The following is a 16,057-nucleotide window of genomic DNA, read 5'->3' as shown; positions in this document are numbered from 1 at the left end:
CAAGACATTTAGAAGGCTAAAATAATTCACCTTGAATTTTGCTTACGAACTGGATGTGGGAAGGAGAGAAAAAAAAAAAAGGGAAGCATTCCCTATTTCCAATCTTGCAACTCTCTTAATTGTACCCATTTTTAAAATAGCCCCACCATCCATCCAGGCATCAAAGTTAGAAACATTAAGGCTATTCTTAACCTAGTTTGAAAAATAACACAACTTTATTATCCTAACTCCCATTTAAAGCATTCTGTACCAAGTGAATAAGTATATCATTTTAAATACCATTAATTACCTTAGTGGTAAAGGTGTAGAAACTGGCTGTGATAATATTAGTGCATCGTGGACTGACAGCTTAAAAAAAAAAAAAGATAAATCAACCAAACCAATTCTGAATCTAAATATTTAGATCAAGGGTAAAATGGAAGCTAGTCTAATATGCACACAGACATACTTTTTGAAACATACTTTTTGTAAAATGATAGCTGTTTTTACTCAGACATATTGTATTAGTTCTTTTTAATAAAATAATTAATTTGACTGAATTTTGATTCAGTTAACTGGTTAAATACAGTTATTTGAAAATTATGAAATAGCTGTTTTTTAAAAGCCTCAAATTTATTTACCCAACAGACTGGTAAGGACATGGCAGTTGCTTGGTATATATTAATACTTGCTGAACTGAAATACATTCAAGATCAACAATATCTGACAATCCTACCATATGTAATGTTAATAATGTCTTAGAAAATTTTTTTAAATAGTTTGCTTCTATAGACCTGTGCTACTCAAAATGCTAATATGCAAACTATTACAATCCAGAAGAGATAGTATATAAATGCAGAACAAAACATTTAGCAACTTCTACGGTGATATGATCTCGCAACACATCCAAGCATGCAATCCGTGGAATCATGTCTAAGAACAGGGGGTAGATCTGTACATGTCTATACTAACCCCACATGGTCACAAGCTACATACCAACCTAGGTCTGCCACTTATTGGAAATAAAAAAGAAACTGGTCCTTTAGCACAGAGAGTTTGAAAAGTGCTATTATATATAAACTGTTTCAGTTTCCCTCTCCAACCATAGCTCATTTCATATTTAATATTTATTAATCAGTCTGATATTAAGAACATACTCATAATTCTGGGTTTCATGTAATTAAAATTAGCTACATAAAGGCCATGCATGCATGGACAATGATAATAACATCATGAACCAAGGATTATAATTATTCCAATTCTGTACACCCGGGATCCAAATACTGGTAAGAAAGGATGTCAGTAAAGCTACAAAATATAGGAAATCCAAGGACTTTATAAATGCATATTGCTCTACTTCAAACCCAAAGGCTCATAGAATCCACTCTGCAATAACTGGAATGAACATACGCAGAGTTCTCCCCAAATATACTCTCTTTTGATTACCTGTACAAGGATTCTTGGTCTTTGTGGTGAAGGAAAAGGGATATTTTGCATAAAATGTGAAATGTGCCTGGAAAAAAATTTGAAATAAAGGTCATAATTACTTTTCTAGAACGCTCCTGGAAAAAAATTTGAAATAAAGGTCATAATTACTTTTCTAGAACGCTTCACAGATTTTAACAATTCTTAAATATCACTATATATCATCCCAGATAATGACAAGGCCATTTATCTAAAACTTAAGCTAAATAAATAAATTCGCATAGTATAAATAAATGTACTCATGCCCACTAAACTTCTGAAATGTACAATGTATTTCCTTATTTAAAGTATATATTAATATCCCCTATTATCACCAGAAAAATAAAAATAATACAAAAATAGTTTTTGTGAAAGTTAATTTTTATAGCCCTGGTTATCAGTGCTAGTACAGGGAGCAACTAACTGTGATATAATGAATTAACATTAATATAGAATTTAATGTCAGATTTACTACTATAACTGTGGGCAAACCACGTATCCATTCTACTTCCCCACGTATAAATAATACTTCTTAAATCTCTCCAAAGTTTTGAGCTCTTAGGAGCCACTGAAATGCAGGGTATTATTTCAATTGAGAAAAAATTGATCATATACAATGATTTTATTTTCACAAACTATTCACAGAAGCTTAATTTTTGAAAAAGTTGCTAACATGCCACTAACACGTTCAATTTTATTAACATTAAATTTTATTTCAAAAAAATTTTAATTAATCTGACAGCTGAAAGTTAAATTTTGAACTATGAGCCATTGAATTAGTATTTCAGGAATACAACATTAAAGTTGAAACCATATTTGTGATGAGTTTAGGCACAGTACTTTACTACTTTTAAAGTTGATTTTTGAGCTGCCTTATGTATAATCCTTCAGGTAATTACTCCCATCTTATCCACTAAACTAGTATGTTTCACTGATATTCCTTTTGCTATAATGTGAAATTTTTGAAATTGTAAGAAAAATCTACGTTTACACGTACTATAGTACACTATACAAAGTTCATGACATGTCCTGGTTTGTTAGCAGGATATATAAATTATATACAGTCATGCGCTGTATAACTACATTTCGGTCAACAACAGACTGTATATATAACAGTGGTCCTGTAAAACTGCAACAGAGCTAAAAAAAATTCCTATCACCTAGTGACATAGTAGCTGTTGTAATGTCCTAGTACAACACATTACTCATATGTTTGTGGTGATGCTGATGTAAACAGACCTACCTACAGTGTCATATGAAAGTAGAGCACATACAATTATGCAGAATACATAATTCTAGATAATGATAATCAACAACTATGTAACTGGTTTATGTATTTATTATACTATACTTTTTATCATTATTTTAGAGTATATTCCTTCCACTTGTAAAAAAAAAAAAGTTAACTATAACACAGCTGTAGGCAGGTGCTTCAGAAGGTATTCCAGAAGAAAGCATTATTATCATAGGACATGACAGCTCCATGTGTGTTACTGCCTCTGAAGATCCTCCAGTGGGACAAGATGTGGGTGTGGAAGACAGTGTTACTGACGATCCTGACTCCATGTAAGCCTACACTAATGTGTTTGTGTCTCGGTTTTTAACAAAAAAGTTTAAAAATTAAAAATAAAAATAAGCTTACAGGGTAAGGATATAAAGAAAATCTTTTTGTATGACTGTACAATGTGTTTGTGCTTTAAGCTAAGTGTGTTACAAGAGTCAAAAAACTAAAAAATTAAAAAGTATATAAGGTAATAAAATTACAGTAAGCTAAGGTTAATTTATTATTGAAGAAAAAAAATTTTAATAAATTTAGTGTAGCCTAAGTGTACAGTGTTTATAAAGTCTATAGCAGTGTACAATAATGGAGTAGGCCTTCAAATTCACTCAGCACTCACTGACTCACGCAGAGCAATTTCCAGTCCTGCAAGCTCCATCTCTGATATGTGCTCTATACAAGTATACTATCTATCTTTTATACCCTATTTTAACTGTATCTTTTCTGTGTTTAGATATGTTTAGATACACAAATACTTACCATTATGTATATAATTGCCTATAGTATTCAGTACAGTAACATGCTGTACAGGTTTGTAGCCTAGGAGCAAGCAATAGGCTATACCATATAGCCTCAGTATGTAGTAGGCTATACCACCTAGGTCTGTGTAAGTACACTCTATGATGTTCATACAATGATGAAATTGCCTAATGACACATTTCTCAGAAAACAATCCCTTTGTTAAGCAATGTATAACTGTACTATAATAAACAGAAGTCAATGTATCACTGGAAATCAGAAAAGATGGTTTAAAAAAGACAGAGTGAGGCTGGCCCGTGGCTCACTCGGTAGAGTTCGGTGCTGATAACACCAAGGCTACGGGTTCGGATCCTATATAGGGATGGCCGGTTTGCTCACTGGCTGAGCGTGGTGCTGACAACACCAAGCCAAGGGTTGAGATCCCCTTACCGGTCATCTTTTAAAAAAAAAAAAAAAAAAAAAGACAGAGTGGCTCTATTTGTATTTTTCTTTCTTATAAAAGATTTCCATAACAAAGGGAATACAAATCAAAGGGAAAACATGAAGAAATCTGTCAATGCTAAAACCAATACCTCACTTTTAATATCAATTTAATATCACCCTTATTAATTTCTATATCAGTTTAGAGATGTTTTATAGTTAGAACCTGGTATGGCCACTTGTATGGTGGGGAGGTGTGTTCATGTCTGTGTATCAATAACTATTTTTCTTTTGGTTATCAGAGGATGAATAAGAAGCAGAACACATACAATATAATTTATATGCACTACATTCTCAGCTGAATTCTCAAAAGATTATTATTTGGCCATCTGTACCACCACTCCTCAATCTTAAGTTCACAGTCAATGAATCAGATGAAGGAGGGAGGAAGGAAAAAGTAGGGTGACTGACTGTGACTCTCTCCCTTTCAACTTTGCTGCTAAAAGTCAGATAAACAATAAAATGTATATTTGTACATTCAGTTTTTCGACCAGACATCTCTCTAATAATTATACATACTTTTCGATGGGAAGAGGATGTGGTCCAGACACAGAAAGTTTGTAGATAAACATAAGAAATTTTCTAAAAGCTTCAAAAAAAGGCCAGTGTGAGAGTAAACAAATGCATTTGTTTGAATTGATGGATTTGGAGACAATTTTTCTCTCCACAGGTGTCAAGAGGCCCAGCTGCATTAGCTGTTTCTCTGTTAGAAGTTCCCGAGAGTAAGGTTCATAAAACTGGATGGCAGCTCCATATACCTACAGAGTAATAGAATTCTAATATAAGATTCAAGTTTATTTTTAAAAATTAATCTTTTTCTCTTATTATACAAGAAATATTTGCTCAGAGTACATATTATATAGATAAATGAAAAGAAAAACCTCACCCAAAATTCTACTCCAGAGATAACCATATTTTTTTAATAAAATCAATCTAGATTTCTTTCACTGCAATTATGCACTCAACTATATGTTATACAAAAATGGATGGTAAACTCTTGTAAATTGCTTTCCTTTTTAACCACACTGAAATTTTTTACCTAGCTCCTACACCTTAGAGAATGCACTCTAATGACCTCACTCAACTTGCACTTGTTTATTTTAGCCATTTTTAGGTGTATAATTCAACAGTATAAATTAAGTACCTTCACAATGTTGTGCAGCTGCCACCACTATCCATTTCGAGAACTTTTTCATTACCTCAAACAGAAACTCTGTACCCCTTAAACAGTAACCTCCCAGGGCCGGCCCGTGGCACACTCGGGAGAGTGCAGTGCTGATAACACCAAGGCCATGGGTTCGGATCCTATATAGGAATGGCCAGTTAGCTCACTGGCTGAGCATGGTGCTGACAACACCAAGCCAAGGGTTAAGATCCCCTTACTCATCTTTTAAAAAAAAACAATAACCTCCTATTCCCCCACCCCCACCCCAGGTCCCTACTAACCTGTATTCCATTTTCTGTCTCTATGAGTTTGCCTGTTTTAGGTACCTCCTATAAGTGGAATCATATAATATTTGTCCTTTAGTGTCTGGTTTACTTTACTTAGCATAATGTTTTCAAGGCTCACCCATGTTGCAGCATATATCTAAATTTCATTCCTTTTCAAGGCTGCATAATATTCCATCACATGTATATACCACATTTTGTTTATCCATTCATCCATTGATGGACATTTGGGTTGTTTCCCCCTTTGGGCTATTTTGAATAATGCTGCTATGAACATTGGTATGTAAGTATCTGAGTCCTTGCTTTCAATTATTTTGGGTATAAGAAGATACTTCAAAAAGTCCATGGAAAGACTCATATTATCTTTTAATTCTATTTTTCCATGAACTTTCTGAAGTACCCTAGTATACCTAGGAGTGGAACTGCGGGATCATATGGAATCTATATTTAACTTTTGGAGAAGCTGCCAAACTGCTTTCCACAGCACTGGCACCATTTTACATTCCCATCAGCAATGTTCAAGGGTTCTAATTTCTCCACATCCTTGCCAATATTTATTTTCCGTTGTGATAGTGATATTGAACATCTCTTCATGAGCTTACTGGCCACTTATATGTCTTCTTCAGAAAAATGTCTATTTAAGTCCTTTGCTCATTTTTTAAGTGCATTGTTTAGTTTCTGTTACTGAGTTGTAGGAAGTCTTTATATATTCTGGATATAAATACTTTACCACATATATGATTTACAAATATTTTCTCCCTTTCTATGGGTTGTCTTTTCACTCTTTGATAGTGTTCTATAAAGGATAAAAAGTTTTTTTTTTTTTTTTTTTTTTTTTTTTTTTGTCGTTTTTTCGTGACCGGCACTCAGCCAGTGAGTGCACCGGTCAGTCCTATATAGGATCCGAACCCGCGGCGGGAGCGTCGCCGCGCTCCCAGCGCAGCACTCTACCAAGTGCGCCACGGGCTTGGCCCAAGGATAAAAAGTTTTAATTTCGATGAAGTCCAATTTATTTTTCCTTTTGTTACTTGTGTTTTTGGTGTCACATCTAAGAAATCACCACTAAATCCATCATAAATATTTTCCCTCTGATTTCTTCTACGAGTTTTGTACTTTTTGCTCTTAAGTTTAGGTCTTTAATCCATTTTGGGTTGATTTTTGCATATGGTGTAAGCTATGCCCATTTTTCAATTACATCTGAACTTTTTATCCCTTCAGTTTCTTTCAACTTATGAGTCCCATATGGCCTTATTTACCTTCTCCTCCTAGACCTTTTGGTCAAGTACCTTTAACCTATCAACACCTTTGCTCTTCTACATTAGGTATCTCTATTTTTTTCTACCTCAATCTACCACAACCTTGTAGTGGATTGAATTATTTCCCCCCAAAATTCACTGATGCTTGAATTGTGTCCCCCAAGTTTTATGTATGAGAAACTTGGCCCCCACTGTGACTGCTAAGAGGGTGGAAAATCCTATTATGGTAATTGAAAGGTGGAGCCTTGAAGAGGTGATTAGATTGTAGGACCATACAGCAGTGATGGATTAAAAATGGTGGTAGAGGTGTGGTTCTTCTGAGGCCTTTAAAAGAAGAGGGGAGTCTGTCTTGCTCTCTCTGCTTCCACCATCTGCAATATGAGACCCCTGGGTCACTGTTGCCAGCACTAGATGGACTTTGGACTTCCCAGCCTCAGAAACTGTAAGCAATAAATTTTGTTTTCTTATAAATTATCCAGTTCCACGTATTTTGTTATAAGCAACACAAAACGGACTAACATAGTCTGTAACCACTGTACTAACAAAACAAATCTACCAAATCTAGTTCTGTCTGACCTCTTTCCTGAACTCCAGGCTCATACTTCCAAATGACATCACCACCACCTGGATGTCCCATAGGCATCATAAATCAATATTTTCAAAAATAAACTCATTATCTGCACACTTCTTCCAATGTTCCCAATCTCACTCAGTGATAATGCTACCCAATCCCCAAGCCAGAAATTTGGAAGACAGTCTCAATTCCATTTTCACTAGCCACATTTCAAAGTAACTACTGAAGTAAGCCCTAACTGGTCTCAGTGAGAAGAGGAATTATTTGAGTGGAAAACACTGGAGATAAATCCTTCGGGGATAATAATCTGACCCTTCAAAAACTCCCCATTATAGGTGAAATGTCACACAGTTCATGGAAATGGCATCATGTTCTCAATTCCTAATAGCACCTGCTGCTCCTGTTCAACCATACAGAACTACCTACAGAACCAAACCCATACACTATTTCCTAATTTTGTGCCTTTGAACATCTTGTTCTGCTTTGGTGCTTCCCCCAATCTGTCCACTCTTAAAAATACTACTAGTGTCAATTCCTTTGTGAAGCATTTTTATCATTATATCCATCTCTTCCTCCCAACCAATCAGTCCTTTCTGTACTTTTATATTTCTTATAACTAATAGTCATTATATGTGTGTGAGTGTGTAGAGGGTGCTAATACTAGTAAAGCGCATGTATTTCACACGGCCTTAACCTTTAGCATAGTAGGCCAAAGCCCTTAGCTGTTAGAAGGACCACAGTCCTTAGATCACGCTGTAACTCAGTAGGATCTTTATCTTAGTAGGACCACAGTCCTTAGCTGTTAGAAGGGCCAAAGCCCTTCAGTTTAAGCTATAGTACAGTGGGGCCACAGTCCCTCGTTTTAGCAAAGCCAGAGCCTTGTAGTTTGAGGAAGAACCTAACCTTTTAGTAATGCACATAGAAATGCTAGGTTTGGGGGAAAACAGAAAACTTTCACAGGACTAAAAAGTCTCTGGTGTGGATATGAGAATTGTAACACAGCATAAGTGCTTGCTCTAAGGGCAGATGCCTTTGGTGCAGCTAAACCTAATTATGGGAAAATATGTGTACTGAAAGCTTCAAGGCTAGTCTGCCAATTAGCAGCTGGTCCCACATTTCACCTTTGACTACTTCTCTAAGTTTCCTGGGGAACTAAGGTTTGCCGTAACGATTATCTCATTGGTTCTTTGTATGTCACATTGCTTAGTTTTATGACTCCTTTGATGGCAAATTGCTTAAACTATTTTTAAGTTGCACCTGCTTTAATGAAAATTGTTATGTAGCCAGTTTGTTTATGTTTTCACTATGACTGATTAACCACCTGTGTTCTTTTCTGTAACTTTTTGTCTGCACAATAAAAAACAGAGAAAAGCCCTGATTCGGGGTCATTTCCCAGGAATTCCTTCTCTCTTGAAGAAGTCATCTCCTGGGATTTAACCCCTTCGGGCCTCTCACTGCTCTGGAAAAATGGGCTTTGAGTAATCCTTTGCGTCTCCATCTCCATCACCCCAAGGGAGAGGTGACATGAGTGTATGTATATCACATTAACCCTTGCCCTTACAGATACAACATTCCCAGATACAATTATTTCAAAATGATCTTAAAGTTTTTAACAAGCAACATGACAAAAGCATGAGCATAAACTTCATACAAGTCAACACTAACATGACGGTATCCCCTAACCAATAAATAAACCTAGGAGAAGATCCAGTACCCACATCTTAATGAGGCTTTGTTGTTCTCTACTGGTCAAAGTAAATTCAGTAACTCTTAAGGGTTTAAAGATCTTAAACTTTTCAGTTATATTTATTACTTTCAATTAGGGAAACTATAATTGATTATTAAGCTAATGAGTTAGTTTAGGTGCAGGCAATTCAATTAATACAGTATTGACGTTCACTAAGTATTTACTATGTTACAGACACTGTGTGAGATTCTTGACACACATTATCTTTAATACAATGGTTGTAAACTTGTAGCCTGCAGAATGAGGACACAGATGTATTTTGTTTGATCCACATGACTCTGCTTTGGTTGCTTTGGCTAGTTATATTTTTTTTAAAAATTGTTCATTTTATTGAATTTCCTAGAAAGTTTTCAATTTTTAAATTTCTACTATTACCGATTTTTATTTCCTAATATTGTTTGTTTTTGCCTTTTTTATTTTAATCTATCATTTTATGTCATAATTACTGTTTTATACAATACATATTTTACATAAGACAATAAATACGTCTTTTCTCACTGGCTGTTTTTTGTCTTTGTTGTTCCATGGTTTCACTATGATATGAAAAGAGGTGGTATTTATTTATGTATGTATGTATGTATTTATTAATTTACTTTTCTGCTGAGGGTTGATAATGCATCTTTAATCTGAAGACTCAACTTTTCATCAACCTTGGAAAACTCTAACTAACCATTAGCCCTTAAAATGCTGCTTTTCCCTTTTCTAGTACATCCTTCTGGAACTCATTAAATATCTATCGGGCCTTCCGATTCTATCCTCCACATTTTTAAACTCCTTTATGTTTTACATTTTTCTGTGCCACATTTAAGGTAGCCTATCTTCCACTTCACTAATTCCTCCTAAACTATGCATTGAATTTTTAATCCTAAGAAGCATATTTTTCTTTTCTAGACATTTGATTCTTTTTTCCAATCTGTCCATTGATTTTTCAAAATATCCTGTTCTCTCCTTGTTATTTTGAGCCCTTCTATTAGGTACTGAATCATCTCAATCATATATTCAATTTACAACATCTTTTATATTGTCACTCCATCATTTCAATGTCTTGCTGATTCTTCCTATGGTGGCTATTGTCTTCTAACTATTACTATAGTCTCATCATGAGACTTGGGCATTGGGGGTGTCTCTCCAAAGAGACTTCACATTTGCTTCTGTAGAGGCTCGAGGGGTATCAGCATTCTGATACCAATTTTCATGTTGACTTCTCACCTTGGGCATTACAGTATAAATTTAAACCAAAATATATTGTATCCAAATAATCTTAACATTGAAATAAAACATATATTAACCATTTTATGAGATAAAAACATGGACAAAATTGGGTTAATAAGTGAGGCAAAAGTATACCTTTTCAGCCGAAGAACCTGTCAGGACAAAAGTGGAAAAAACTGGAAGTGGATATTTGGTTTGAGTATCCCAGCATTCAATAGTGGCTCCCATTGGAAGGCAGAAGAGAGGTACAGATTCTGAGAGTGGAAATGACTCATAGTCATCTTCTGGATATCTAAAAATTAAACCTTTTGAAAAGAAGAGACAGTGATAAATTTTTTTAAATAGTTACTTTTCCATAAATTACATATACCACATATTAATAGGATATTTTAATACCAAATTTCATGGGAATATTTGTGTGAAATTTCAAAATCAATTTTTCTCTTGCAATAACAGAAATTTAAATAAATTAACAAATTTAGTATTTATATTTTACCCATGGATTTATAGTTAATTGTTACATAGAAATTTATTAAATATACTGGTCAAGACTCTACTCAACCAGTGTTTACCACCAATCTTAATATATTTTCTTCTACATCTGCCACCACCTTGTGGAGAATGGTAATCAACATACAGAAAAATTTGCCAACTATTTCAGTCTTCAGTAAAAAATTGAAGAAGGAATATGTGTAATGAAATAATGCCAAGGCAACAGAAATTATCACAGGCCTTAAACTCATCTTGAGAGAGAAGCAGTGTAAAAGGCATGCAAATGAAAAGTAAATGAGACAGATACCCTTGTGACTGTGTACAGGGTATGTGAGACCCAGAAAGTAGGAGCAGGGGCCACTCTGAGAACCATTAACAAAGCCCCTTCAAAATAAAGTAGCTACATGGCATCAGTAAATTAGCTTCTAATGTTCAAATGTGCAGACCACCTCTAAGTTAAAAACTTGAAAATCAACAGAGGCTGGCCTGTTAGCTCAGTTGGCCAGAATGCAGTGTTGATAACACCAAGGTCAAAGGTTTGGATGCCTGCACCAGCCAGCTGCCCAAAAAAAAATCTTGAAAATCAGTAGCAGAATTTTGAGTCCAAATTCAGTCTCCAAAACTCTGTATTCTAAAATAAGTGTCTAATATCAAATACCTGAATACTTTTGCAAAGCTTCTTTCCACATGGTTTTTTTTAAAGAGATACCCTCTCCCCATCAAAAAAAATTTTTTTTAGGAAATCACATAAAATCAACACATTACGGCAATATTATCAGTATCACATTAAAAATGATACTGAATTTTATAACGGTTATTTGTTGCCTTTATTTTTATATAACAAATTAAATGGTTTGATTCATCAGAATGAATGTTTTTATGGAACAATCAAGATTTTTCAGATAGGGATTTGCCTGACTTCCCTGAAGTAAAACTTTTTTTAAAAACTATGTATAATTTAAAAATAATTGCTACTGCTTCTTTTCACAGAGCAGTATGAGGGGTCTTCAAAAAGTTCATGGAAAGATTCAGATTATCTTTTTAATTCCATTTTTCCATGAACTGTTTGAAGTACCCTCCTATTCCACTATCTCTTCTATTTACAACTGGAGCATACCTGTATTTTCAGATTTTATCCCACAGTACCAGTGTGATGAAGAGGTCACACTTAAATCTTTATAGCCCTTGACACATTACTGTGCAGTAAGAATGTGGCAATAGATTTCTCAAATACTTCACGGCAGAAAAGTTTCTCAGGCCCTCCTCTCCTCCATATAGCTGAGTCTTTGCAACAACGGAGAAAGGAAGCAAGTCCACCTTTCATGGCAAGTAACACGTGGTTTCAAATCAGACACACAGAGATAACAAAAGGAAATATAAGAAGTAAAGACGCAGTTTGACACTTTTCTGACTGCCAAAATATAAAAGGTCAGAGAGTAAGCAGTTTTCCATTAAATTTAAATCTACTGGTATAGACCAAAACTTTGAATGTTTATTCCACATATGCTTGCTTTGGATAAAAGCTTTAATTTAATTAACAGCATGTTTTTGTGTGTGGAAGGGGGTATATTAAATACATCTTGTAGTCTGTAATGTATTTAAGAAAACATGCCTTTACATGCTAAAATTATAAAAAATTCAATTTTATGAATAGATCAATTCCACAAATTACATAAAGGAGTGACTTTGTCTCTTCTAGCCAAATATTTATGAGCACCAATAAGTAATAGAGAAAATTTTGTTTTTAATTCACTTACCAGCTTTATATGCTATTGCATTTGAAGCAGGCACAGACTTCTTATAACAAAGAAACACACTGGAACCCCACTGTAAAATATAAATTAGCTTTAAAAAAAGACAAAAGAGTGACCCCCAAACAAAGGAAGACTGGGGTCACTGGGGTGATATGAGGTCATCACCTCTACAGGCAACCCTGTCTTCAGTAATAGTTATAGCTACATTTGTCCTCTCTGCCTATACCACACTAAGCTAATATTTGCTTAACCTGAAGATATTTTTCAAAATAAATCTGACCCAATAGTAACCTTTAGTAGTACAAAACTATATATCAAATGTACATGTTCAATTTTCTTCTTCACTAGAGCCCTTTAAAAAAACAAGTATGCAAAACTACAATATTTAAATCAAAATAAATAAATAAAAAGGAAAAAAACTACAATAAATAAATGTAAGGGGAGCCCCCATCCACTCTCCCTGCAGTAACCCTTGAAGATACCACTGAAACCCAAAAGCTGAGAAAACCTCTATGTTAATGTAACAGAGGCAATATTAAGATTTACCAAAAAATAAATAAATAAAAATCCCTCATATAAAATATCCTTTTCTGTATACAATTATTATAAATCATCAGATAGGATTTTTTAAATTATTATGAATCAAAAAATTACAGAACAAAACTAATAAAAACAACAATCACGAAAATATAAAATGAGAGTAAATTACATACTCAGTAGTAAACAGGAGTCTATGAAGTATCACTTTTTGTTTTCTTTCATATAAAACTTTGAAAATAAAACAACTTTATTCTCACCATTCCACAATTTAAGTTTTTGTCAACTTTGCAGAAGGTATGAGGAGGGGTTTCTCCTTTACTGGTTACAATCACACAGATATCAGTTACAGCCAAGGAATTCTGGGGTCGGATTGGAGGAGCCCTTCGATAAGTGATAAAGATTCTTTGTGAAGTAGTTGAACTATTGTTGACATTGGCACAGCGACCATAGGGCGTGGCTTGGATCACTTCACATCCTGGAATAAGCCGTTCTTTCCCTTCATATAAAACTCTACATGGCAGGGAGGGGAGAAATAGACAAACAGATAGATAAACAGATATATACATACATACATTTCAGGTTAATGCTGGTTTTCTTCTTGAAAACAAAAAAAAAAAAAATTGGGGGGGGGTCTCTCCTATTGTTTCCCAAATCTTAATTACAAACCAAAATTAAAATTATTACTTTGGGAACTATAAATCTCTGAACTATTTTTCAAAAGCTAGAATATATTTAAGACGTGAACTTGATTTTTCATTGCTTACTACAAGAAATATATGAAAAACAATATACAAATATTGTCAGGTCAATTCCTAGAAGTATGCAGATGTTTTCAAAAAAATTTCCTTTTATAATTTCTGTCACATTTTTACCTTTAAAAATCCTTTGACTGAAAACTACAAAACATTACTTACAGAAATTAAAGGCGAGCTTAATAAATAAAAAGATATTTCCATGGGTGCTTTGAATTGAATTGTGGCCCCCGAAGTCCATGTGTTGGAAACTTGACCCCCACTATAACTGTTGAGGGTGGGAAATCCTATTATGATAATTGAAAGGTGGGGCCTTGAAGAGGTGATTAGATTGTGAGCACCATGCCCTGATAAATGGATAAATTGATTGATGGTTTAATGGTGGTCACGGGCATGGTTCGGCTGGCTTTAAAAGGAGAGCACATGAGAATCTCTTTCTCTGCTCTGCCATTCTCACCATGTGACACCCTGTATTGTAGTAGTCACCTCACCAGATGTGTTCACTGGACTTTGGACTTTCCAGCCTCTGAAAATGTAAGCAATAAATATTGTTTCTCTACAAATTACCAGTTTCTGTTCTAAGCTATAGAAACAAACTAATACAATGGATAAAAAACAATATTGGTAAGATGGCATTATTCCTCAAACATACCTACATAGTCAACACAATTTCTGGCTAAATGCTTACTGCCCCCCCCTTTTTTCTTTTCCATAGAATTGACAACTTGATACTAATGTTCACGTGGAAATGCATGAGACCCAATATAGCCAAAGCAATGTGGTAAAAGAACAAGGTTGGAGAACACACACTTCCCTACTTTAAAACTTACTACAAGTTTCCAGTAATCAGTACCATGTTGTACTGGCATAAGGATAAACATATAAATCAATGGAACAGAATGGAGAGTCCAAAATTAGGCCCTTACCTGTACAGTCAATTGATGCTGACAAGACCGCTAAGACAATAGGGAAAGAACAGTCTTTTCAACAAATGGTGCTGGAACAACTAGATATCCACATGCAAAAGCATGAAGTTGGACCCCCCTTCCTTATAATCCACACCAAAAAACTCAAAATGGATCAAACAACTAATTAAAACTACAAAAATCTTAGAGGGGCAGGCCCGTTAGCTCACTTGGGAGAGTGTGGTGCTGATAACACCAAGGTTAAGTGTTCAGATCCCCATACTGGTCAGCTGCCAAAAAAAAAAAAATCTTAGAAGAAAGTGGGAATAAATCTTTGTGACCTTGGGTTAGACAAAGCCTTAGATGTGATACCAAATCACAAGTAACAAAAGGAAAAATAAGGAGCAGGCCAGTTAACTCAGTTGGTTAGCAAGCAGTGTAGTGTTATTAACACCAAGGTCAAGGGTTCAGATCCCCGTATCAGCCAGCCACCGCCCCCCCCAAAAAAAAGAAAGAAAAAGAAAAAACAAATAGGACTTCATCAAAATTAAAAACTTCTATGCTACAACTGATACCATAAAGAAAGTGAAAAAGACAGCCCACATAATATAAGAAAATATTTGCAAATCATATATCTAATTAAATAATTCTTTCCAGAATATGTAACGAACTTTTATAACTCAAAATAAAAAACAAAACAATTTTAAAGGGGGCACAGGGCTAGGAGAAGAACATAAGGAAACTCTCTGTACTATGCTTGAAACTCTTGTGTAAAACTAAAACAATATGTATTATTTTTTTTAAAGTGGGAAAAGAATCTGAATAGACAAATCTAAATTAGTCCAAAGATGATTTACAAATGGCCAAATGCACATGAAAAGAAGCTCAATGTATTAGCCATCAGGGAAATGCAAACAAAAACACAATTGAGATGCCACTTCACTTTGAACCTTGCTTCTATGAGATAAAAGAGTTCCATGTATGTCCAGAACCAGGATGACATTATGCTTTACAAGGGTTTCAGTTAGCTGCTGAGACAGTGCAGACTTACAAATGTATTAGCCTAATCAAGAAGTTCAAATTGAAGAAATGGAAAATCAACTCTCTTGACCAAGTTAATTTAGCATAAATATATAAATATATAGTAAAAAGTGTAAAATCATCAGTTAAACCTCTCCTCTGTCATGAATGGCTTCCTTTCTTTGGAACTGCAATGGAAGAGGGTGTAGTGTATAAGAAGTTCATTGAAGGGCCAGCCCGTGGCTCACTTGGGAGAGTGTGGTACTGATAACACCAAGGCCAAGGGGTTCAGATCCCTATATAGGGATGGCCAGTTAGCTCACTTGGGAGAGCCTGGGGCTGACAATACCAAGTTAAGAGTTAAGATCCCCTTACTGATCATCTTTTAGAAAAAA

At 34.8% G+C, this 16,057-nt stretch overlaps 1 protein-coding gene across 2 annotated transcripts in view; it reads right to left on the bottom strand.

Moving 5' to 3' along the window:
* DENND4C (DENN domain containing 4C) overlaps positions 1-16,057 on the bottom strand; it is a 126,892-nt gene that overhangs the window by 59,516 nt on the left and 51,319 nt on the right. For both annotated transcript variants that reach the window (XM_063081447.1, XM_063081448.1), the window contains exons 3-8: positions 13,243-13,495; positions 12,449-12,518; positions 10,335-10,504; positions 4,481-4,719; positions 1,426-1,492; positions 290-348 (exon numbers count right to left, since the gene is read on the bottom strand). In XM_063081447.1, coding sequence (XP_062937517.1) covers positions 290-348; positions 1,426-1,492; positions 4,481-4,719; positions 10,335-10,504; positions 12,449-12,518; positions 13,243-13,495 — 858 coding nt within the window. The remainder of the gene's footprint in view (positions 1-289; positions 349-1,425; positions 1,493-4,480; positions 4,720-10,334; positions 10,505-12,448; positions 12,519-13,242; positions 13,496-16,057) is intronic.

The sequence above is a fragment of the Cynocephalus volans genome, chromosome 16 (genome assembly GCF_027409185.1).
Source record: "Cynocephalus volans isolate mCynVol1 chromosome 16, mCynVol1.pri, whole genome shotgun sequence".
Classification (NCBI taxonomy): domain Eukaryota; kingdom Metazoa; phylum Chordata; class Mammalia; order Dermoptera; family Cynocephalidae; genus Cynocephalus; species Cynocephalus volans.
This window is presented reverse-complemented; position numbering and strand designations above follow the sequence as displayed.